Source organism: Pteropus vampyrus, unplaced genomic scaffold (assembly GCF_000151845.1).
Source record: "Pteropus vampyrus isolate Shadow unplaced genomic scaffold, Pvam_2.0 Scaffold336, whole genome shotgun sequence".
In the NCBI taxonomy this organism is placed as follows: domain Eukaryota; kingdom Metazoa; phylum Chordata; class Mammalia; order Chiroptera; family Pteropodidae; genus Pteropus; species Pteropus vampyrus.
Window position 1 is genome coordinate 1,463,679 of NW_011889117.1, and position 25,291 is coordinate 1,488,969.

At 33.2% G+C, this 25,291-nt stretch overlaps 1 protein-coding gene and 1 pseudogene across 2 annotated transcripts in view; both read left to right on the forward strand.

Moving 5' to 3' along the window:
• Positions 1–25,291, forward strand: part of ITCH (itchy E3 ubiquitin protein ligase) — a 149,355-nt gene that overhangs the window by 113,735 nt on the left and 10,329 nt on the right. For both annotated transcript variants that reach the window (XM_023522193.1, XM_011378287.2), the window contains exons 13-23: positions 1,160–1,244; positions 4,793–4,921; positions 9,785–9,857; positions 10,723–10,794; positions 13,446–13,534; positions 15,270–15,429; positions 15,681–15,814; positions 16,137–16,277; positions 20,600–20,720; positions 21,166–21,270; positions 23,138–23,234. In XM_023522193.1, coding sequence (XP_023377961.1) covers positions 1,160–1,244; positions 4,793–4,921; positions 9,785–9,857; positions 10,723–10,794; positions 13,446–13,534; positions 15,270–15,429; positions 15,681–15,814; positions 16,137–16,277; positions 20,600–20,720; positions 21,166–21,270; positions 23,138–23,234 — 1,206 coding nt within the window. The remainder of the gene's footprint in view (positions 1–1,159; positions 1,245–4,792; positions 4,922–9,784; positions 9,858–10,722; positions 10,795–13,445; positions 13,535–15,269; positions 15,430–15,680; positions 15,815–16,136; positions 16,278–20,599; positions 20,721–21,165; positions 21,271–23,137; positions 23,235–25,291) is intronic.
• Positions 19,777–19,895, forward strand: LOC111730873 (annotated as a pseudogene).

Here is a 25,291-nt window from a genome sequence, read left to right on the forward strand (position 1 = left end):
AAAGAAAGATCCAAAGAATCTAAATAAATGTTGTTTGAAAAATAAGATACCAACTTTTCAAACTATAAGAAATAAAAATTGGCTTTATCAACATGGAATTAAGTTGAAAATTTTGTTTGAAAATTGCTGTTTTTTTAGAAACTGCTTTTTAAAAAGTCAGAATTCATTCTCTACTCTTTAATACACGTCAGTTATTTATTTTGAGACATCTTGGCCAAATTTTAAAAATTCAAACCTGTCTTTTGAAGAATTGATTGATAATGGAACAGAGAAGTCCATAATTCAAAACAACCAAATAATATTAATACTAAAAATGTAAAACTATTTGGTTATTGAAAGAGAAAAATGATATTCACGTGTCTTCTGAACTTTAATAAGAAAGCTCAGGGAAGCTGGGAAAATTTTGTAGGAGGGAAAAAATAAATCAGGGAGAAAAAAGCAAGAGGCAGGACAGGAAACAAGCAGCATCTTCAGATGCAGTAAATTAAAGAACTGAACCCTGCTGTCCAGCCCTTGTGTAGAAAGTTACTGTAGATATTTAGGATTTGGGAACTGGGTATATTAAGGATATATTTTGAAACAATATCTTCTCTAGTCGAATAATGCCTAGCATATAATAAACAAGTATATTACCCCCCCCAATTATATTTTAAGAAATGAGATGATGTGTTGTAAAAAAAAAAAAATCTCTGAATGGAGGCCTCTTACCAGCCTGTCACTGCCACTTAATTCTGAGGATTTGGGCGGATCACTTAACGTGTGTGAGTTTATTTATCTTTAAGATAAACTGAAACCACCTACCCTATGGGGACTTGTAAAGGATAAAATAGGGTCATGTATGAAAAGTTAAAATGATTAATTATTCTTATTGCTGTTGGTTAGATTGAACGGAAAGGTTCTGTGGGCAGGACATTATAAATTAAGTTTATTTAGCTTCTAGGATGTAATGATATTTTTATAACTTTAGTAAGTATGTGAATTTAATAAAGAATAAATTAAATCCTTTAAAAATTAAACCTTTTGAAGTTGTGATTTTAATACTATAAAATCAACAATACAATGAGAAGTGGGCATATTCAGCTCATCTAATTATTTTAGTTTGAGGAAGAACACTGTGCTAACTCTAATGCCTTGCTTTTTCTTTCTTTTTTTTCTTAAGAGAAGAGAACGGACAGCAATGGAAGAGTATATTTTGTCAACCACAACACTCGTATTACACAGTGGGAGGACCCCAGGAGTCAAGGGTAAGAACTTCTAGTTACTAGTTTCTAGATAACTTCTTAAAGATTTTACCCTATTTCGGATTCAATTAGGAAAAAGATCAGTTACTCTTTCCCTAGATGCCTTAAATATTAATCACCCACATACCTTTTAAAGAGAAAAAATATACTACTACTTTAATATAATGAATGTTTCTTGAGAGTATAGGAAAAAGAACTTACTGATATATGCAAATACACTTATATATTCAAAAATACCTACTTAATATCAGTAAGACCAGATTAGTAATTCTAAAGTAGTATTTCGCAGCTTGGGATCCACTGGATAAAATTCAGGGAGTATGTGACTTAGGGAGAAAAAAATAAACATTTGATTTTATTGACCTTTACCTGAAATTGAATGTTTTCAATGTGATCGTAGGCTACAACCATAGTAGAATTAGCAATACCAAGGACTTTGCCACCAATAGGAATCACAGGATTTTTTAATGTCATTCTGCAGTTGTTTATATACTTCATTACAAGAACTTGCTAGTTAATATATTAATAGAGACATTTTTATAAGTTTGTCTATTTAATGTTTAGATAACTAGGTATATATAATTGCTTTTAATTTGTAACATGAATAGTATGTGTATTAGGTTGCTAGAGTTGCCTTAACAAATTACGACAATTTGAATGGCTTAAACAAAAATTTGTCTCCTAGTTGAGAAAGCTTAAAGTCCAATATCAAGGCTGTCTGAAGGAAGTAGGGAAGGACCTATTCCAGGCCTCTTCTAGCTTCTGGTAGTTCCTTGGTTCATGGCAGCATAACTCCAGTCTTGACATTGCATTCTTCCTGTGTGCATGTCTCCATGTCCAAATTTCCCTTTTTTATAAGGACGTTAGTCAGACTACCAGAGAGTTCTATTGTGCAAGGAATTTGGCAAGGTATATAGTCAGAAAGCACAGTCCACACAAGATTGCCCTCACTTCAGACATTAGCCACAAGCTGGAGGTCCCTCGGACTTTCACTTTAGACATACTGGCTTCAAATTTGGGAGTCCCCACAACCACTTTCAGGTTTGATAACTCACTCAACTAGAACTCACTGAAGCCTCTTATATTTACAGTCAAGTTTATTAGAGAGAAAGGATACAAATTAGAACTAACAGAAGGAAGAAATGTATAAGGCAGAGTCTGAGAGGGTTCCAAACTCCCAGAAATGATGTGGAACAGTATGTGCTAATCAGAGACTCTCATCTGAGTCTCTGGTATTCAGAGTTTATTGGAGCTCCATCGTATACTGCCTGCATGACTAACCTTTAGTCTCCAGCCTTTCCCCAGAGTTCGAGGTAATACCTTTAGTTTTCAGTTACGCCAGAGGTTAGAACTGATATAGCATATCTCAAAATCTCCATCATAAATCATGTTATTGACTGTCCGGTGTTCAAAAGTCCCCAAATAAACTCCTGACAGAACATTCCAGAGGCCTAGAGATCACCTCCCAGTAGCCAAGGGTAAAGACCAGACCTCCCTTTAGGTGTGATTAAGTCTTAACACATTCCATGGCTCAAAGTTTTAAGAACTGTTATTCTAAAGGTATGCTTTAAATTTTAAATCTATTTCTGGGTACCAACAAATCACAACTTTTTTTTAAATGGAGTTAGGGTATTTAATTTCCCCAAAAGGGAGAATTAAGAATTTCAGAGATAACATTTCTAATTCCTCTTTAAAATTCTTTCTCTAAGTCTAGAATAGACCATGTCACTTTTCTGTAATCTGCTACCAGTTTTTGTTCCCCCTTGGACCTCTTAAAGTTTCAGAGCTAAAGTTAGAATCAATATTTTAATAATACAAATGACCCAGTTCTATCCAATTTGTTTTGTTTTTAAGACAACTTGTTACTAAGTCTGTTTTGCAAATATAATTACAACAAATGAGAAGTGTTACCTTTTTAAATTTTTTTATCTGACATATTCACGTCTGTGAATACAGCTAAGTGTTCTTAACCTTTTGACATAATTTACAAAATACTGTTTAGGCAATGATTCTCAGCCTTTTGTTCTTCTAAAATACACTTGAGGAAAATAACATTCCTGTCTACAACAGTGACTAAAACAAGTGAGTTTGAATACCTCCAACCCCTCCCTTTCTTCCTCTCTGATATGAACTTGAACATTTCCATTGTTCGTTCTCTCTCTCTCTCTCTCTCTCTCTCGTCTCTCTCTCTCTCACCAAACCCACCAGATGGAAAGATTGAAACTGTAAAATAGAGGAAAAAAATTGGCAAATGTGAATAAAACTTGGAATAATTATTATACCTAATTAGCTAAAAAGGCTTCCTGTCATTATGGCAGAATACACAAGTACAAATGGCAAAGAAAGTGTTCATTAGTTTCTTCCTCATCCTAGTATAATATTTGAAATGTGAAAATAAATGTCTAAGGTTCACTAGTAAGCAGTTTTGAATATGCTAATACCTTAATTATTTTACTATATAACAAATTAAAATCAAGTTAAATCACTATTGCCTTATATCTAATTCCTGTTTTAAAACTCTCATAATATTTGCAAGGAGGAAAGTTGTTGCTAGACACACAAGCTGAAATACTTCCTAAATGCTATGAAATACTTCATAGCAATATGAAGGAAATACTTTGAGGAACCTGAAGAGAATGATCCATATGTAGTAGGAAGAAAAATAATAATTAAAATTTGAGGGCTTGCTATGTGCTTAGATTTTTACTTGTATTGTCTAATTTATTCATCATATAGTCTTATAACATAGACATTATTATGTCTATATTACGTGCAAAGAAATTGAAGTTTAGAGAAATTAAGCAAGATCTGAAGATAGGTATTAAGAAAATGGATAGGAATACTTCATAAAGAATATCTGAGTTTCCTTAATAGTGGAATAATAGTCTGGACACGGGGAAAGCCTTCACTTGGAGGTGTGACAGATCCTGTCATGTTTAGCGAAATAGTGAAATCATTATTAAAAACTATGAAATCACAGGGTTCATGGAAGGGATTTGAGGGCAGAGTATAGAAGCAGAGTGAGTGCCTGGTGGTATAGTTTAGATCTTACTATTGGTAGTGGTGAACAGTGATGTTACTTTATGTAGAGAACTAATTTGATCAGATCTCTAATTTAGTACTCTCTAAGCGATATGAAATAGGACCAGTGTGAAACTCAAAGGAAGAAAACCAGTTAAATGTGAAAGTTTAAAAGAGGTGAATAAAGGCCAGAGTAAAGATGGTGCTGGGGATTGAAAATAGTGATGAACACAAAGACTTCTAAGGCAGAATGGGCAGAACTTGGTTACCATGGGATGTTTAGGCGAGCTATTAGGTAAATGGAGAATACAGGTCAAGTAGGTGGGAGAAGACTGAGTGGTAGATGATGGACCTATTGACATGGTTAACTGCTTATAGGTTTTCTAGAGAGATCTGGCAAACAACTGGAAATACTGGTTTTCAAGAAGATCACTACTGCATTTATGAATATTTTTAGTTTAACTACTTGGCTAACAAGCAGCTCTCTAACACTTTTTATTTGTTTCTGTTTTTTTTCTTATGTTTTGTAGTCAGTTAAATGAAAAGCCCTTACCTGAAGGTTGGGAAATGAGATTCACAGTGGATGGAATTCCATATTTTGTGGACCACAATAGAAGAACAACCACCTATATAGATCCCCGCACTGGAAAATCTGCCCTGTAAGTTTTTTTAAACATTATAGATGAAAAATAAAATTGATTCCAAGATTTTGATGTAAAGATCTGAATTAGCAAGGAGTGATAGTGCAATTCTTACTATTTCTTGAGTTGGTCTACCCATAGATTTCTGTTCACTAAATATTTTGTATTTCCGTTACCCTCCTGATATTTTCTCCTAGAGACTTTTCATATTTCTTACCATCTGCACACACAACACTAAATGAGACTATTTAGAAGTTACTATTAATTTAGCACTGCTCACCAGTTACTCCCTGATTTCTGATGTTTGCTTGCTTTTCTATTACCTTTTATCTTAAAAACTCCCTTTTCTTTGTTTTTCTTTTCTGTTTTTGAAAAGTAACTTTTGTTCATTTTTAATGTGTTCATGTTAGGGTTTTTTATTATGGTAAAATATACATAACAAAGTTTACCATTTTAAGTGTACAGTATGGCATTAAGTACATTCACATTGTTGTGCAACCATCAGCCACCATTTATCTCCAGAACTTTTTTATCATCTCATACTGTAACTCGGTACCCATTAAACAATGACTCTAATCCTTTTTCTCTCCTGGTTCCTAATAACTACTATTCTACTTTCTGTCTTTATGAATTTGACTACTCATATAAGTGTAATCATACACTATTTATTACTTGTGACTGGCTTATTTCACTTAGCATCGTCTCCAAGATTCATTTATGTTGTAGCTTGTATCAGAATTTCATTCCTTTTTAAAGGCTGAATAATATTCCATTCTGTGATTATACCACATTTTGTTTACATGTCTGTTTGTGGACATTTAGGTTGTTTCCATCTTTTGGCTATTGTGGATAATGCTGCTATGAATATGAGTGTACAAATCTCTGTTCAAATCCCTGTTTTCAGTTCTTTTCTGTATATACTCATAAATGGAATTGCTGGATCAAATGGGAATGCTGTTTTTTTTGAGTCACTGCCATACTGTTTTCCACAGTAGGTAAACTATTTTACATTCCCACCAGTAATGCACATGAGTTCCGGTTTTTTAGTCCACACCAACAGTTTGCTTTCTATTTGTTTTTTATAATGCCATCCTATGGGTATGAAGTGATATCTCATTGTGGTTTTTGTTTTTATTTCTCTAAAGATGCTCACAGGGTTGAGCATCTTTTTATGTGCTTACTGTCTGTATATCTTCTTTGAAGAAATGTCTATTCTAGTCCTTTCCCCATTTTTGAATAATTTTTTGTTATTGAGTTTTAGAAGTTCTCTATATATTCTGTGTATTAATCTGTTATCAGATATATCATTTACAAATATTTTCTCCCATTTTGTGTGTTGCCTAAGAGTTTTATAGCTTTAGCTCTTACATTTAGGCCTTGAATCCATTTTTAATTAATTTTTGCAAATTGTGTCAGGGGTCCAATTTCATTCTTCTACAAGTGGATATCCAGCACCATTTGTTGAAGACTGTCCTATCTATGTGAGAGTTTATTTCTGGGCTTTCTATTCTGCTAGTCTGTATATCTGTCTTATTCCAGTACTACACTATTTTGATTACTGTAACTTTGTATTAAATTTCGAAATCAGAAAATATGAGTCCTCCACCTTTATTGTTCTTTTTCAAGAGATTCCATATGAATTTTCTCGAGATTCCGTATGAATTTTAGGTGGATTTTTCTCTTTCTGCAAAAAAAAGTAATTGGGATTTTGATAGGGATTGCATTGAAGATGTAGTTCACTTTGGTTGGTACTGACTTCTTAACAGTATTTAAGTCTTCTAATCCATGAACATAGGCTGTCTTTACATTTATCTGCTGCCTTTAATTTCTTTCAGCAACATTTTGTAGTTTTCGGTCTGCAGGTCTTTTACCCCCATGGTTAAGTTAATTCCTAAATATTTTGTTATTTTTGATGCTGTTTGTAAGTGGAATTGTCTTAATTTTCTTTTCAGATTGTTGATCGTTAGTGTATCGAAATGTTACTCATTTTGTGTGTTTTATGTTCTGCTTTGCTGAATTTACTTACTAGTTCTAACAGGTATTTTTGTCTGGAATTTTTAGGATTTTCTGTATATAAGATCACATCTTTAATCAGAGTTAATTTTTACTTTCCAATTTGGATGACTTTTTTTTCTTGCCTAATTGTTCTGGCTGGAACTTCCAGTACTGTTGTATAGAAGTGGTGAAAGCAGACATCCTTGCCTTGTTCTTGTTCTTGATCTTAGAAGGATTGCTTTCTTTCATCATCGAGTGTAAAGTGAGCTATGGGATTTTGATACATGGCCTTTATTTTGTAGAGGTGGTTTCCTTCTAGTCTGAGTGTGTTGAGTGTTTTTATCAAAATGATGTTGAATTTTATCAAATGCTTTTATTTGCATCAATTAAGATGATCATGTGGTTTTTTCTCTTTGTTATTAATGTATGGAATATTACATTGATTTTTCATATGTTGAACCATCCTTGCATTTCAAAAATAAATCCTACTTTGTCAAAAGAATTAAAATATTAATCCTTTTAATATACTGCTGAATTAAGTGTGCTAGTATTTTGTTGGATTCTTGTAGTTTCTTTGACTTTGATATCAGAACAATTCTGGTCTCATTACTTTTTAATTTTATACTTTCTGTGTATTAAAAACTTCCACGTTTAAAGCAGAAACTAGGAGTTCAGGCCAGTTAGGTATTAATGAAATTAGAAATGACTTAGATATGGAAATAAATTATAAATAGATACTGTCGTATCATTCATTTTAGTTATAATTAAGTTTGAATACATACAACAGAAAATCTCAATACATTAGTGGCTTATGTACAACAGAAGTCTATTTCTCTCCATCATTTAAAAATGTGGCCCAGTGGGGCTTACACAAGACACTACTGAGTAATCCATGGTTCAAAGAAGAAACCACAAGAAATTAGGAAATATTTTGTACTTAATGATAATAAAAACACAACTTGTGGATTTAAAAGTAGTCCTCAGAGGAAAATATATTGTTTAAAAGACTAGATTAGAAAATAAGAAAGGTATAATATCAGTGATCTCTGCTTCCATATCTAGGAAACTAAAAAAAGAAAACTTCTTCCAAAATAAGTACAAGAAAGGAAATAAACATAAAAGCAGAAGTCAGTAAAATGGAAATGAAACAAACAATAGAGAAGTCAAAGCTAGAAGTTGGCTCTTTGAAAAAGGTTAATAATATTAATATCCTCTAGTAAACCTGAGAGAAAAAAAAAACCACAAAGTACTAATATGAAAGTGAAAGAAAGACATCGCTACACATTCTACAGACGTTAAAAGATGATAAGGGGTATATTTTGAATAACTTAATGCCATTTACATCAAACAAATTCCTTGAAAAATACAAGTCACCAAAATGGACATATGAAATAGTAAATCTGAACAGTCTTATGTCTGGTAAAGAAATTGAATTCATAATTAAACAATTTCCCATAAAGAAAATTTGATCTAGATGGCTTCACTGGTAAATTTTATCAGTACTATAAGTAATAATATCAGTCATATTCAAAACCATTCATAAAATATTAGAAATGGGAACACTTCCCAGCTTATTTTATGAGGCTCCTATAATCCTAATACCAAAATCAGACAAGAACAGTATAAGAAAATTGACTAATATTTCTATAAACATATGTCTAAAAACTTTAACAAAATAATGACAAATTTAGCAAGATATAAAAGGCACATTACAATATCATCATATGGAGTTTATCCCAGGAATGCAAGATTGATTTAATATATAGTGTAATTTACCACATTATCAGATAAAAGGAGAAAAATTATGATCATTTCAAGGAAGCACTTGACAAAATACAATGCCAGTTTATGATAAACTCTCAGCTGTCTTGGAAACTTTCTTACCTGAGAAATTGTATTTACAAAAGACCTACAGCTAACGTCACATTTAATGATGATTTAAATACCTCTTAAGATCATGAATAAGACAAGGAAATCTACTGTCACTACTTCCATTCAACAATGTATTGGTAGTGCTATGAGATAAGAGAAAGAAAATATATATAGGAAAGGAAGAAGAAAAACTGGTTGTTTTTTTTTTTTCACACAGATAACATAATTGTGTATATAGAAAATCATAAAGAATCTAGAAAAAACCACTAGAGCTAGTAAGTGAATTTAACAGTATTGCCGGATACAAAGTCAATATACAAGATCAATTTATTGTTACGTCGAACATTTAGAAAATGAAATTAAAAGTAGTTCAGGGGAAAAAGCAAATAAGCCAGTGATATGAAGTTCAGGGCTAGCTTGGTGTCATTGACCTAGGCTTCTTTCTTTCCGTTCTGCCATCCCAGACGATGATCTCTATCCTCAAGGTTACCTCATAGTTTGGGATAGCTGCTGAAAACTTGAGCTATCATAGTTACACTGCAGCTGTAAAGTGAATATCACATTGGAAAGAGAAAAATATCACTTCTAGCTACCCAGCTCTCTTTAAAAGAGCCTTCCTGGACATCCTATATAACACTTATAGCTTATTAGCCATAGTTAAGTCACACAGCCACACTGGGAAATGTGATCTTTATCGTACCAGTCTGCCCAGGTAAAAATCAGGAGTCTGACTTAAGGACAAAGGAGAGAATGGATTTGGGGATAGACAACATCCTCAGATTGAACCTACTTTACCTACCTCTGTTGACTGTATAATAGAAAAATCCCACAATAATGGCTTTAAAAAGATGAAAATTTATTTTTGTCTTTTAATTTAAAAATAGGGGAAATAGTCCTGGTGGTAAGGATATGCTGTATTACGGTATTTTTGTATTTGACTGCTAAGTACTGAAGAATTGTTGTATTTTGCTTTTTCATCTTATAAGCAACTGTCATATTAACATTCTTCCTCAGAGACAATGGACCCCAGATAGCCTATGTACGAGACTTCAAGGCAAAGTTTCAGTATTTCCGGTTCTGGTGTCAGGTTAGTATCAGGACTATAATTCTATACTCCCTTCCTGTTGTTATGTTGCTTATGTTACACAGTTGCTGATTGTGGAAAGAACTCATAGGAAAACAGGTAAAATGAGAAATATCAGAATCACTTTCTCCTATTCTTATGTCAAAGAAATAGATTTATCAGTTTGATCATTTTGTGGCTTCTGTTATCCAGAAGAATAAATTTGAAACCATTTGAATAAGAAAACATCGCTGCTTTCTTCCCAGTACTCATTACTTTCAGATTGCAGAAGTCCTCAAACAAATGAGTTAAAACATTTTATGTATAAATTGTAATCAGCTCTTTTCATAGCTAGCATTTGATATAAATTACTTTGATAGATACCTACATTTATATATCAGTTTGATAGATACATAATACACATATTACATGTGGTTATATTCAGAGTATTTTTCTCAGATGTGATCAGTTATTTCTGATGTATAAGTAAATATTTACTGAATTAATGATTTCTCTATAGGTCCTAAAGAAAATTAATGTGCTATTCTAAATGTTACTGTGATAAATATTTTTAAACTTCAAACTCAAACCGAGCCCATGTAAGCAAGAAGAATCTAAATTAGCATTTTGAAAATAAAATTAAGATTTATTTGACTCATTAAGTAAGCACGGTGCATATGGGGTCTTGTTTTCCTCTGTATCTTATATATCAAATGATCTATAATTAGCACGAATGCTCACAAATGCATGGTTAAATATTATTGAATATAAATTCATTGTCTACTTGTTTCTGTAAGCATAGACAAAAGTAAATAAAACTTTATCCTCTTGGGTTTTTGATAGGCCATTTTAATGGTGAGAGTTGACTTAAGTCATTCTTATATTTCAGCAACTGGCCATGCCACAACACATAAAGATTACAGTGACAAGGAAAACATTGTTTGAGGATTCTTTTCAGCAGGTACTGGTTTTATCTACTCACTAATTTGTCCCTGGCTGCCAGACCAGAGCCACCTTTAAATCTAAACAGTCTTGGAAGTTTTTGATTTGAAGTCCTTGAATTATTAAGTCTAATCTCATTGCCAGCTACCTTAGTAATTAAAATTTAAAAACATGCAGATAGTTTTTTGTGTGTGTTTTTTGCTTTTGAAATGTCTGAGTAACTTAAAGTGATTATTGAGTTTCAAGTTTCCATTTCTAAACTAAGTATTTGATTTGAAATAGATATTTAAGTAAGAAAAGAGACTTTTATGTGAAAATTATTAGATGGGTAGAAAAGGAATGGGGAAGACTTTGTTTATATAGTTCTGTAATACTTGCAGTTTTACAATAAGCATGGTACTCTTTTCTTTTATATGTTCAAATGCATCATTTTTTTTTATTTTTAAAACCCCACAAAACTATTACTATAATAAAAAAGTTGAGTGTAGGTTTAAGCATCGTACTCATAATTTTAAAAACAAAAGGAAAGAAAGTAAATTGGTCATCAGTGGCAATATCTGTAAAAAGATGTTTTCAGAAGTCATCACAAATTTTTTTAGTTGTCTTCAGAACCTGAGTTGATTAACTATTTACCTTTATTTTGCAACTTTGTCAACAAGCTGCAACTAAATGTTAAGTGATTTTGTTATAGGGATGATTAAGAGGACCAATGAAAAATGTCTTAATGTGAAAACATCCAGTTAGTCCTTGTTTTATGGCCAGACCTGGTTGTGATTCTTTATTATCAAGCCCCTGTGAAAATTGTGGTAGCTACAGCTTCAAGAAGTGCCACACTGAATGAATGCAAAGGAAAAGCGATTTTCCAAGATAGTTGACAGTAGCTAGCTTCTTGCTTTCAGAAAGTTATGTTTATTTCCTAATTGGAAACTCAGTTATTAACATTGAAAGGAAAAACTAGTTAGCATCCAGCTAAGTAGGAGCAAATAGCTTTTTAGCAGCAGAGCTTGGCTAATGCCATTTAGAAGATTATGAGTCATTTTCTTGATCTGAAAGAAGTTTCCAAGGCCATTCCCCACCCCAGTTATTACCTATTTCCAATTTTCATATTCATAACCACTGCATAGTCACTGAGTAATTTGGTGGGCTAGTTTTTTAGAACATAACTTGCCTGTAATGGTGCTGAAATCTGCAAAACATGATTAAATACCCCTTTATCTTTTGAAACCAGAGGCTTTTGCAGAATGACGGACCAAATGGTACAAAAACAGTTGTTTAAAATTTTCATCCTAGACATTTGACATTTATTAAATAAGTATGAAGTAAAAACTTGAAAAAAATTATTGCTTTGGAAGAGTGACAAATCTGATAGCAAAATTGTCATCAGTTTTTTTTCGTAACTGTTGGATAAGTTGTTTTTGGTAGTCAGTGTTTTTAATAACGTAGCACAAGTGCTTATGGGGGAAGTTGCAGGAAAAAAATTTTTCCTTTATATTAGGTATTTGTTAAAGGATAATATTTAAAAGTATTTTTTTCCAAGGAACAGTGAATCCCCAGGTATCAGACACAGGGCGCAAAGGAACAACCAGAATTTCCAAGAGAACAGTCACAGGTTTGGGGGAACAGCAAGAAAGAGCAGGGACTGCCATAGGGTTTGGGGAATAGCCATAAGGACAAGAAATAGCCAGAGGGAGCAAGAAAAGAACAACAAAAGAGGATATTTTTAACCTGTAACATCTCATTTGCATTGCTATATATGTACCCTATAGTATTTGTAGAGTATTTGTCAAAAACATGTCATAAACATTGAATTTTTTGTTACATAAGGGATTTTTTTTTTGTTTGAATGAGATACGAATTCATTCAAATGATATATTACTTTTGTGGGAACTGAGAGAGCCCTGACATAAACAGGTTACTTAGCCTCTCTGGATATTTAAATGTGAGAATTCATTCTTATCACTTCCTAAAATAGAGGCATTGTATCAACTTCTCCCTGTCTCCAGGGTCTGTTATTTTTCTTAGAAGAGTAATATTTGTAATGTACTACTGGCCCAATTGGGCCAGTAATTTGTTTTACAAAAGAAGAACCCAAATGACCATCAGTTGTAGCTTATTAAATCTACTGTCCTTAAATATGAAGATAATCTTATTAACCACTGTAGTGGGACACAAAAATTTGAGTAGATTTTTCAGGTATTTGTAGGTTCCTACTGAGAATGAGTTTCTAAAGTTAACTATATTCTCTTTGCAGCCACTGTTTTTCATTTCCAAGTTAGCCAGTCGCTATTATGTATACCTTTGGACTGTAAAACAAACCCAAACCTGCCAAAACCAAAACAGACAAACAAACAAAAGGACCTCTGACCATGCCAACAGTTATCCTGCCCTTAAGCAAGCAAGAGAAACAACTTTGTAAGATAATAGTAGGGTCATTTTAAAAAATTATATATGTATAAAGCATGTAAAGATGTAGATATGTATAATATATAAAATATTATGAAACTTTAATGTATTTTCTGTATTTATAGTGTTGACTAGACCACAAATACCATTCTATGTCATGGGGAATTTTAAGTTACCTATAATGCGGGAGATTTCAAACCTGGAAGTGGTAGAATGGTGTTTCAACAACTACTTTTACCAATTCTTTTTTACGTTATTATTTTGTAGATAATGAGCTTCAGTCCCCAAGATCTCCGAAGACGTTTGTGGGTGATTTTTCCAGGAGAAGAAGGTTTAGATTATGGAGGTGTAGCAAGGTAGTGATAATATGAATACTCAGAACTTAGTTCCTTTCCTCCAAAGGTATCATTATACTTTGCTTGCAAGTATTATTTTCTCAATCTTATATTTCAGGAAAGTGAGATATAGCAAATTATTGTACCTTTATTCTGAGGCTACAGAATTTCACCAGCATTAATTGAGAAGGTACTCTGAGGTACTGCTAGTTGATTTCACACACATCACTTATTTAATCCTCAGAATAACCCTGTGAGATAGAATTTTAAAGGTAATAGTGAGATTTAGAGACTCACCTAAGGCACATATACTAAGTTGTAGAGCCTGGATACAAGCTTTGCATCATCAAACCAGAAGCCAGCGTTCAATCTCCCACCTTATGTCTATTCCACAGAGCATACAAGGCCCTATAGTGATCAAGTCATTTTCCCCATCACAGATTACTGATAGAGGTAATAATCACTCAATTCCCAACTGAGATTAATATATGTTTTGAGAATATAGAAGTCTGTTTAAAATAGGAGTTGAAAATTTTAATTCTACTTTCTTAATATTAGAGCTTCTAGTCAAACCCTAGAAGATAGACTGCTTTGCTTATTTCATAACAACATATTAGGTTAAAATTTTACATAGCAGTGGCAGTGTGGAAAGGCAAGGACTTTGGAGTCAAGACTGGATTGCAATCCTTTTACTGCACTCAGTAGTATGACCTGGGGCAAATATCTTCATCTGTAAAACAAGAATAGTTATATCTACTTTTCTAAGATTATTGTGAAGAGTAAAACTACTGTTTATTAATGACCTAGTTCAGACCCTGAATCTTTGTGTACTCACTAACTGGTGGCTACATTTTAGTAGTTTTTATTTATGTTGTGTTTCAGAGTTCACATTTCAAAATGTATGAAGTTGTCACAGGTAAATAATAAATGAGTAGAAACATTTGATTTCGTACAGGTTAGAGATAGTTTAGGAGGAAGGCAATTATTCAATTAGAAAATCAGCCAGCAGTTTTAAAGTGTTAAGCGGCATTACCACCAGAGGCCATGAACTAACAGGAAAAGAAATCTCAGGCACAAGATGATATCACATGTATTGCCCCAGATCTGCTCCACTTACTGTTCTACCAGACCCACCCATGTTATATTAATTAGTAACTATAATCTTATGTTAATAGTGGTTGGTATTTTCACAGCATTTGCATTAGGACTTCTTGGTATTTTTCTAATGAATAAGTGGCTTGAATTAAGTGTTATTGCCTCTGTGGATTTTTTTCATATTTGTCTAGGATTTAGAGAGCAGTGGTACTTGATAAGGATCACTGTGGGTCTTAGTAATAGATGGAATAATATTAGACTCATTTTAGCTGCTCTAACCACATGAGTCAAAAGTGCAGTTTAAACTTGCCCACGGATACTATTTCATCGATTCTAAGACTAACATTTTCATATTTTAATGTTTCTGAAATTGGCATGTGTTTCACAATTATAATTGGGAAAAAAATTTTTAGTGGTTCATCAAATAATGGTGTCTTTAAAGATGATTATGTCTTAGATTCTTTGAAATATAATAATAAGCAGGGTGTAAATATCTCCGTAAAATAGATATCAGTTTGAACAGAAACAGTAAAAAGCAACTTGAGATTAGGAAACTGACCAGTTGAGTGTAGATTCCTGAGAACTTTGTAGCACTGCACATTGATTTGTTGGCATGGTTACTTACAAGATTTTTCACCCTAAATTTTTTTTTTGATTTCAGAGAATGGTTCTTTCTTTTGTCACATGAGGTGTTGAACCCAATGTATTGCCTGTTTGAATATGCAGGGAAGGATAACTACTGCTTGCAGATAAACCCCGCTTCTTACATCAATCCAGATCACCTGAAATATTTTCGATTTATTGGAAGGTTTATTGCCATGGTAAGTACAGTTGGAGAACTATGTTTACTTTGCTAATTCAGCATTACTAAAGCATTGTTTAACTTTCTCATCTGAAATTTTCTCATCGCTAAGATATTTCTGTGATTGGATTTGTTGTATTTGCCCATCTCCCAGAAATATGTCTAACAGATCACATGACAGAGGAGCCTTTTTTAAATGAACTCATGTAACATTCTGAAATACAGTGACTATTATAATATTATCTTAAATGGTATTGTTTTCTTGCATAGGCTCTGTTCCATGGGAAATTCATAGACACAGGCTTTTCTTTGCCATTCTATAAGCGTATCTTGAACAAACCAGTTGGACTCAAGGATTTAGAATCTATTGATCCAGAATTTTACAATTCTCTCATCTGGGTTAAGTAAGTTTGTTTCCATTTAATTTATCAAAATATAGTCTAAATGCTTTCATTATGGTGTTGATAACTTATCTAAACTATAAACATATAACTGATTTATTAAATTTAAATGGTCTACATTAAACTTGACTCATTATTCAGTATGATAAATTTTACAGAAATACACCCAAAATCTTAGGCAAAAATATGACTTTAGAGCATAATTTATAATTTTCTTATTTTCATATTATAGTTTAAAAGTAATTATTTAAGAACATAGTCCTTCAGTTAAAATTTTTATATGATTTAATTAGTGTAACAAATAGTGTAAATTTCATTTGTGCAGAGAAAACAACATTGAGGAATGTGGATTGGAAATGTACTTCTCTGTTGATAAAGAAATTTTGGGTGAAATCAAGAGTCATGATTTGAAACCCAATGGTGGCAATATTCTTGTAACAGAAGAAAATAAAGAAGAATATATCAGGTGAGAGAATTCTTCTTTTGACATAATTTGGCCTTTCTGTTGGATTACAGTACATTCAAAATTGGCAATATTAGTGGACAGTATTTCAAAAAATAATTTTTTCCTTTTTACTAATCATTGTTAGAACTGATTGTGTATTATTAAGGACGTAATTGATCATTTTTCTACCTTGTAGTGTTGAAAGAGGAACAAGGAAAGTGCTATGGGAAGTCAAAGGAGGGAGACATCTAGTTTTAATCATGAAGCGAGTAGCTGATGATATTTAAGTTGAGCCTTGAAAGTTGGGGAGGATTCAATTTTGCAGAAATGAGAGATGTTATGAGCAGAGAGATGGAGGCTGGAAAGCATGAGTCACAAAGAGTAACTAGGGAAGAGTAGCCATTGTTTGTGTGGTGCTGTCAGAGTTGATATCTCATTCTGTCATATACTGCATTTCAGAAGCCAAGGAAAATGAGGAATCTTTAGGAGATGCAGCAGCTATTCAGTTATGATAATCCTTAAGGAAACAGAACAGTTAGACCGGTGGTAGATTAGGAGCCAGACTGCAAGAAATTAAGGAATATATTCAGTAGACAGTCTAAATTTCTTTTTCAACAAATCTGGCAACAAAATAGTGAGAGAGAGGTAGGACAGGTTCTTGTGGAGGCAGAGGGTAGAGGAACTATCTTACAGGTTAATTCAAACTAAATCTTACAAAGAAGTAGTCTAGTGGTGCTGTGATTTTTATACCCTCTTTCTGGTATATTTTCTATGTAATCAGAATTTTGAAGATTTATAACGTCATGGAAAAGAATTCTAGTCATATAGAACTTTGCTTCAAAAGTAGTAATTTTGATGGTAGAAGTAATGCTAGATCACCCTTTGAAATACCAGTTCTATAACCACTATGCCATGTAACATGTCGTTAAAAAGAATCTCAAATTAATATGCAGATATTTTCATGGAGCATATTGAAAAAGATCAGGTAAAATTTTTAAGTAAAATAATGGTTTATGGTAAATATTCTCTTATGCTTTGCATCGCTTCATACTTTTAGTCCCTTGCCTGCTTTTCTACTTTATAAATATTAATATATCCACTCTAGCTTTCTTGTGATTAGTATTTATATGGTATACCTTCCTCCATTCTTTACTTTCAGTCCTGTGTCTTTGTATATAAAGTATGCTGCTTTGAGAGAGACCAAAAAAAATCTTATAAGCAGTGTGTTCTTTGGTCTTATTATTTTTATCCAGTCTGTTAATCTTTACGTTTTAATTGTACTATGTTGTACATTTACATTTAATGTTATTACTGATAGTTGGTCTTAAGAATTAAATCTTACATCTTGCTATTATTTTTCCCTCAATTTCTTTTGTTCCTCCTTTTCTGCCTTCTTTTGAATTAATAATTTTCAGTTTGCTTTTGTTATTGTTTCTGTTGGTTAACTGTACCTCTAGTTTTTTTAGTGTGTGTTCTAATGATTATAATATTATGCATCCTTATCATTTATAATTAATATTCTATTAATATATTGATACTATATAAAATATAACTTATAATGTTATACTACTTATACAGTATAAGAGGCTCATAATAATATTTCATTTATCTCCAGCTATTTGTGCTTATTGTCATATTTTTTACATTATAAACCTCATAATACATCATCATCATCATCATCATTATTATTATTATTATTATTGCTTTAAACAATCAGTAGATTTTTAAAGAAATTAGAAAATATAGTCTTTTATATATATTGACTTTAACATTTCTGGTTCTTTTTATTTCTTCCCACACATCTCTTTTTCCCTGTGGGATGATTTCCATTCGTCTTTAAAAACTTTCTTTACCATTTATCTTAGTGTGCACCTCCTGGCAATAAATTCTCTCAGCTTTTATCTGAAAACATGTTTATGTCACCATCAGTTTTGAAGGATATTTTCACTAGATTTAGAATTCTAGATTTATAGTTTTTTTTTTTAACACTCTTTCAGTGTGTCATTCCATTGTTGGCTTCTATTGTTCTTGATTATGTAAGCCATTGTTTTTCTGAACAAAATGTGTTTTTTTCTTTTCTCTTTTAAAAGTTTTTTTTTTTTAATTTTGGTTTTTAGCATTTTGCCTCTGATATATCTAATTGTAATTTTTTTTTTGTTTATTTATCTTTCTTGGCCTTTTTGAGCTTCTTGTAACTGCAATTGATGCCATTTGGGGAGACTTTATCTCTGTGGATGTTCCTTTTGCTTGATTCCCTCTCTGCATACTTCAGAGACTTCAGTTATAATGTGTATTTAACCTTCGATATCATTTCATTGTTCTCAGATGGTATATATATTTTTATCTTTTTTCGATTTGGATTCAGTTCGATCTGTCTTTGAATTCACTTCTCTTAAGCTCATCCAATAAAATTTTCATTTCAGATATTCTGTAATTTCCATATGGTTCTTTTAAGAGTTTCTATGCTAAAAATCTCTATCTCTTTACTCATTTTGTCCATCTTGTTCTGTAAATTCTATAATGCATCTTTAAGAGCTTTTTAAAAGTCTCCGTCTGCTAACTTCAGCATTAGGCCATCTGTGGGCCATAGTCTATAGACACAGACTTTTTTAGCTTGATTATGGGTCACATTTTTCTGATTCTTTGCATATGTAGTGTGTGTGTGAGTGAGTGAAAGATACTTGGTGGAGACTCTGGATTCTTTTTTCTTTCTCTGAAGAATATTGAGTTTTGGTTTTGATGGGCAGTTAAGTTAAAGGTAGATCACAATGATCCTCTGGAAGCTAGCTAGAGCTGGTCTATTTCCATTTTGCCTTTAATCCGAAAACAACCTTATTTCTTGAACCTGGTCCTTACTTTTTTACAATGGAAAGCAAAGGGTATTTGCCATGTAACTAGGTGAGATATAAACTCTGAAATTCTGTCCCTCCGGCATTAGATAGTTGCTGAAATTTCTGCCTGGGTCTTTGACTTTCCAGTTGTTGCTTTACGTGGGGTTCTTCGGAGTCTCATCATCCTATACATGTGTATTTAGGAGTCAGCTTAGGCTTTGGAGTAAATTTCTGTGCAGATCTGGGAACTTCCTCTCTTTGTCTTCATTCTTTCTGAGGTTTTTCTATAGCAGCTTTGGCAGCTTCAAGCTCCCTATCTCATGTCCCCTCAACCCAATAAGACTGTTACTTTCTGTTTGATCTCTGTTCCACAGTACTCTGTGTGAACTGAGAAGTGTTCTTAGGGAAAAAGCCTATTAAATGTGGATCTATTCCAGTGTACCAGCGTCCTTCAAGAATCTCATCCCCAGCAGTTTCTGCCTTCCTTTGGTTTCTCTCTGATGCCATTTGTGTTTTTATAATTTGCCCAGAGTTTATAATCGTAATCACCAGGAAAATTAGTCCAATACAACCTGCACTGCCATTTTCCAAAATTTCAGTTTTCAACAAACTAATTGCCTTAAGTTGTCATCAAGTAATCAGATGCCTAAAATACACATTTATTTGCTTATTAAAATTGTTAAAAAGTAGTCTGTTGCCATGCCACCCTGAACAAGCCTGATCCCGTCTGACCTCGGAAGCTTCGCAGGATCGGGCCTGGTTAGTACTTGGATGGGAGACCACCTAGGAAGACCAAGTGCTATAGGTGTAAAAAATAAAAAATAAGAGATTATAAACTGAGAAGATCCTTGCAATCTGTGAGGTCAACCAAGGATTGCCTTGCCTAAAAAAAATTGTGAAAAAGTAAATATTCTGTAATAAAATGGAAAGAACAGTTTATATTTGTTGTGATTTTAACTGTTAATATGTTTCTATTTAGATGAAGATTAGAAGAAAGTCAAAGTTATAATCTAAGAATGTTAAGTAGAGAATTTTCATTAAAAATATTTTCATTAAAAAATATTGCAAGGGGAAATCTGTAAGTTAAAAGAAGCTTAAAAGACTTTTGCAATATATGAACTTTCTTTAGATTCTGATTCAAGCAATATGTTAAAAAAATTGAGTCTATTATTAGAATTTGAGCGCTGAATATTTTATATAAAGTAATTATTTACTTTTTTGTATAATAATAGAATTGTGGTTATGTTTTTTAAAAAGAAGACCTCATAGAGCTGTATACTGAATATGTTTAAAATGAAATTTTAAATAAGGCATGGGTAGGGGCATAATAAAATTGGTATTCTGTTAAAGCTGGGTTATGTGTACATGAGGTTCATTGTATTCTAAATTATATATATATACATATCTATATAAAGTTTTTCATAATGATAAAGTTTTAAAATTATTTTTATACACAGAATTTAAAGGTAAAATCTAAACTTCCTCATAGCTTTTTTAATATTTATTTACCAGAATGGTAGCCGAATGGAGGTTGTCTCGAGGTGTTGAAGAACAGACGCAAGCTTTCTTTGAGGGCTTTAATGAAATTCTTCCCCAGCAGTATTTGCAGTACTTTGATGCAAAGGAATTAGAGGTAATGAGTTTTTCTTCTTTCTTCTGCAGTATGCTGGTAAATAATGCCTTCCATTGTCTACTTTCAACTCACTTTCCCATCTTTCCAGTGGCAGTGGTATTTTTTATGTAGGCAGGATGTTTTGAAACATCCCCAGTGGTTTAAAAGGTCCATAATTTATCCAATTATATAAAAATATTACCAAAAAAATATTACTATCAGCACCTCTCTACAATGAATGACTTATTTACCCATGTGTATATATGACATCATACATGGAAACTCGGCCTCCACGAATATATATAATTGTAGATATAATTGTTGATACAGTTTACAAACCAAAGCTTCCTGATTAACTTGTTTTTTGAAAGTTGTTTAATATAAGTCCTTTCTTACCGATGTCTAGCATTTTTATATAGATTATACAATTACCTGAAGAAACCATTTGTCTTTTTCATCCCTGTAGGTCCTTTTATGTGGAATGCAAGAGATTGATCTAAATGATTGGCAAAGACATGCCATTTACCGTCATTACACTAGGACAAGTAAACAAATCATGTGGTTTTGGCAGGTTTGTGTTTATTCTTATTGATAAACATCCCATAATTTTTTAGAAATTTTTTGCCATATGTATAAATGAGTCATGAACAAAATGTTTCAGTATGTTCAGGCTCCTCATTTTATCATTCGTTACAATAAATGAATACAGATTATAACAGCATCCTTTTAAGACTGTTATCAAGTAAGCAACACATACGGTGTGCCTTTGCCCAGAGTATAAGATAACTCCAGACATTAAGGTTTCCCTGCATTTAATTTAAATGCTTTGGAATTTTATGAAACTGTCTAAAGTATGGTTTCCATCATTCATACCTCATTAAGAATTACATAATATTCAGAAGGCAAACTTAGGAGAGAGACCTGGTTTGGAATCATTATGATATCTCTTCAAAAAATGTCTGCTGTAGCACATGAAAAGATTTTCAACATCACTAATCATTAGGGAAATGCAAATCAAAACCACACTGAGATACCGTTTCATACCCATTAGTGGCTATTATCAAAAAAACGAAAAATAATTATATTTGGTGAGGATGTGGAGAAATTGGAATTTTCCTGTATTGCTGGTAGGAATGTGAAATGGTGCACCACTGTAGAAAACAGTTTGGTGGTTCCTCAGAAAGTTAAATATTTAGAATTGATGTATGATCTAGCAATTCTCTTCCTTAGGTATACCCCAAAGATTTGAAAGCAGGGATGCAAACAGATACTTATATACCTGTGTTCCTAACCGCGCTATTCACAATAGCCAAAAGGTGAAAGCAACCTAAGTGTCCATCAATAGATGGATAAACAAAATGTGGTGTGTGTATATAATGGAATATTATCCAACCTTAGAAAAGAAATTCTGACATATGCTACAACATGAATAAACCTTGAGGATATTATGCTAAGTGAAGTAAGCCAGTCACAGAAAGACAAATACTGTATGATTCTATTTATATGAGGTATTTACAATAGGCAAATTCATAGAAACAAAGTAGAATAGAGATTACTAGGGACTGAGGAGAGAGGGAAGTGAGGAAATAAGATTAATGCATTCAGAGTTTTTGTTTGGGGTGATAAGAAAAGTTCTGGAAATAGTAATGGTAGTTGTATAACAGAGTGAATGTACTTAATGTCATTGAATTATACACTTAAAATGGTAAATATTTGTTATATATAGTTTACCACAAATTTTTTTTTTTAAATTTAAATTTCTACTATTCACATAAAGGAATTCATAAGAAGCTCATAAACTGAATTTCTGTAATAGGATAAGCATTTTAAAATACTGATAGTAATACAATAAGATAAAAATGATTCCTTACAAAAAATATTTGGCTGAGCCAAAATACTTGTGCTACAGGCTAAAAAGCATTCTCCAGAAACCTAATGTTTGAGTCAGAGCAAAGGCCACATAATTCTGGCAACTCTTAGCTACACCAGTACTTAAAGAACATTGAGAGAGGAGGTTATTAGGGTACATCTGGATCAGAATTCTGTGAATTTAATTTCATTTGTTAATAGAACCAAAGAATCTATACTTATTCAAGCAATGTGTCCTGTGAAACCACATGAATATCCTATAGGGCAGGCAGATCTAGGGGGAAAAAGAAAGGGCTGTCCTAGAAGAGCTGATCTTAAGACTGAACAAGACTGCTCTTGGACCCAGAGCACCCTTCTTTTTCTATCTCCCTGTAAGGATGTGGTCCTAGGATTTCTATAGAGGAAGATTGGTGGAGCTTTGACAAAGATGGAAAAGCTCCTCCATCCACAGTCATTAGTGTATCTGACACTGGGAGTTCATTTAAGACTTGAAAGGATTGTTTTTCTTTGTAGTTTAGTATGCTAAACATGAAATATGACCTATATCTCTTGAAATGTGCTTTTAATAGTTTGTTAAAGAAATTGATAATGAGAAGAGAATGAGACTTCTACAGTTTGTTACTGGAACCTGCCGATTGCCAGTTGGAGGATTTGCTGACCTCATGGGTATGTATGTAAACAAGATCACTTTTCCTATATAGAAAATTGTTTATCACAGTGGTATTGCATCACTCTACATACAGCTTATCAGAAATAACAAAGGTAAGTGTAACCATTTTCTTAGTCACAGTTGACCTGGATTTGTGTAAACTTTTATTCTGTCTAATATACTGTATATTTGATCCTGGATCAGATCCCCTCTGTCCCAGTGCCTGTCTGTGGTATTGTCCATGGTTTATGTTTCATTACTGGTTGCACAAATTCCCCTAAGTCTGGGAGGATCTGGGGTCGGAAGAGGGTGCACTGTGTGTCTGGGTAGATGGTGTGGGGGGTTGCTACCTGCTCCATATCTCATCCCCCTGCTTGGCAACTGGGGCTGCTAATGCACAGCTGTTGCCCCTCTGTACTTAGTTCCCACTCTGCTTTCTACCCTGATCCCTGGGCTCCACTGTGTGGAACACTCTGATCGATCCCTAAGGCAGGGCTTTTCCAGAAACAGGCTGCAACTTCCCCCCTTCCCTTCCTTTTGCAGGGAGCTTCTTTGTTCCTCCCAATCTATGCCCCCAGACTTCGTGGTTCCAACCTTTTAAAGCTATGCTGTACAGGTTGGGTGTTATTTGTTGAGTTTTAAGTGTTCAGCTTATTATTTCAATGGGAGATATCCGGAGAGATCCCTCACTCCACCATGCTTCTGACATTTGGATCTGTGTAAACTTTTTGTATACCTTACCTCTAGAATTTTTTAACCCTTTGGCTAGACCCCACATTTTAACTAAGTAAGGTAGTAGTCTTCTGTATGTAAATGTTTGTTCATTAAGTCATTTGGCAATCATTTTTGTGTTTCCTATGAGCCAGGCACTATTGGTTGTATTTTATATTTTAATGCTGTGTTTACCACTCTTCACTGTTATACCTAGAACTCCTTAAGATGTAGATCCATATCTTCATCTTTTTATTTTGGAGCCTAGCACAACGCCTGTCACATAGTAGTCACTAATTAAAATTTGTGTTGTTTTGAATGACCATGAGAATATTTATTTTGCGACTAAATAATGAGTAAATTCAAGTTTTTAACACCATGTACTGTAGTTGGATAGAAGAGAAGTTGTGCTCCCTAAGCCTGCTTCAGGTGAAGCAGAGAGTCAGAATTAAAAGAACTAAGTAGGTAATTTTGGATACAGTATAGAACCAATTTAAGTCTTTAAAAGCCAGACCAAAATAATTTGGACATTACTCTGAGGGTATTGAGGGTATTGGAAGCTATGGACACTTTTTGGAGAGTGGAAAACTTGCTGAAGCTGCATTTTAGGAAAATCGAATGGCAAGGCAGAGCATGCATTAAAAGATAGGGAGAGCCTCGAGATAGGAAAAAATTATTAGAGCGGTGTTGAGAACCTGATTTTAGGGAATGAAAGTAGAGATGAAAAAGAAGGGATAAATAAATTCTAGAGAAGTTTCAAAAGTAAAAATAGTTAAAAAATGAAATAAGAATGTCAAAGATAACATCATGTTATGAAACATGGAGAAGTTATGAAGTTTAAAGACATAGTTTGGAGGAGTTGGGGGAGGGTAATAAGACACTTAAAATCTACTGAGTTTAAGGTGACTGCCAGACAACCAAGTAGAAATTATTCAGGGCAGGGAGGTGGGGGTAGTTTTACAGGTGTTACTAAAGTATGAGTTTAGAGGTCAGAGTAGAGAGGGAAAGTAGAATTATCAGAGCAGTGACATTTGAAGCTGTGAGATTGTGTGGGCTTTTGCAGAAATAGACTACAGTGAAGGGTGGGCAGTGCTTAAAACACCTATATTTAGGGGTGAGACAGAAATAGCCTAGAGGCAGACATAAAGGAGAGACCAGAGAGTGAAGAAGAAAAATAAATATTCTCATTCAGCAGCAATATAGAAGGGAGGTTAATCCATTGCTACAGAGAGGATGATTTCTAAGTATGTCTTTGTAGAGGGGCACCTTTAAGAATGTGCTCTGGTTTGAAAAAGAAACCATGTTAGGATTTGGGAAGATAAGAAGTAGTGACCAAAATGAAGAAAATATTGGTGCTAGCTTC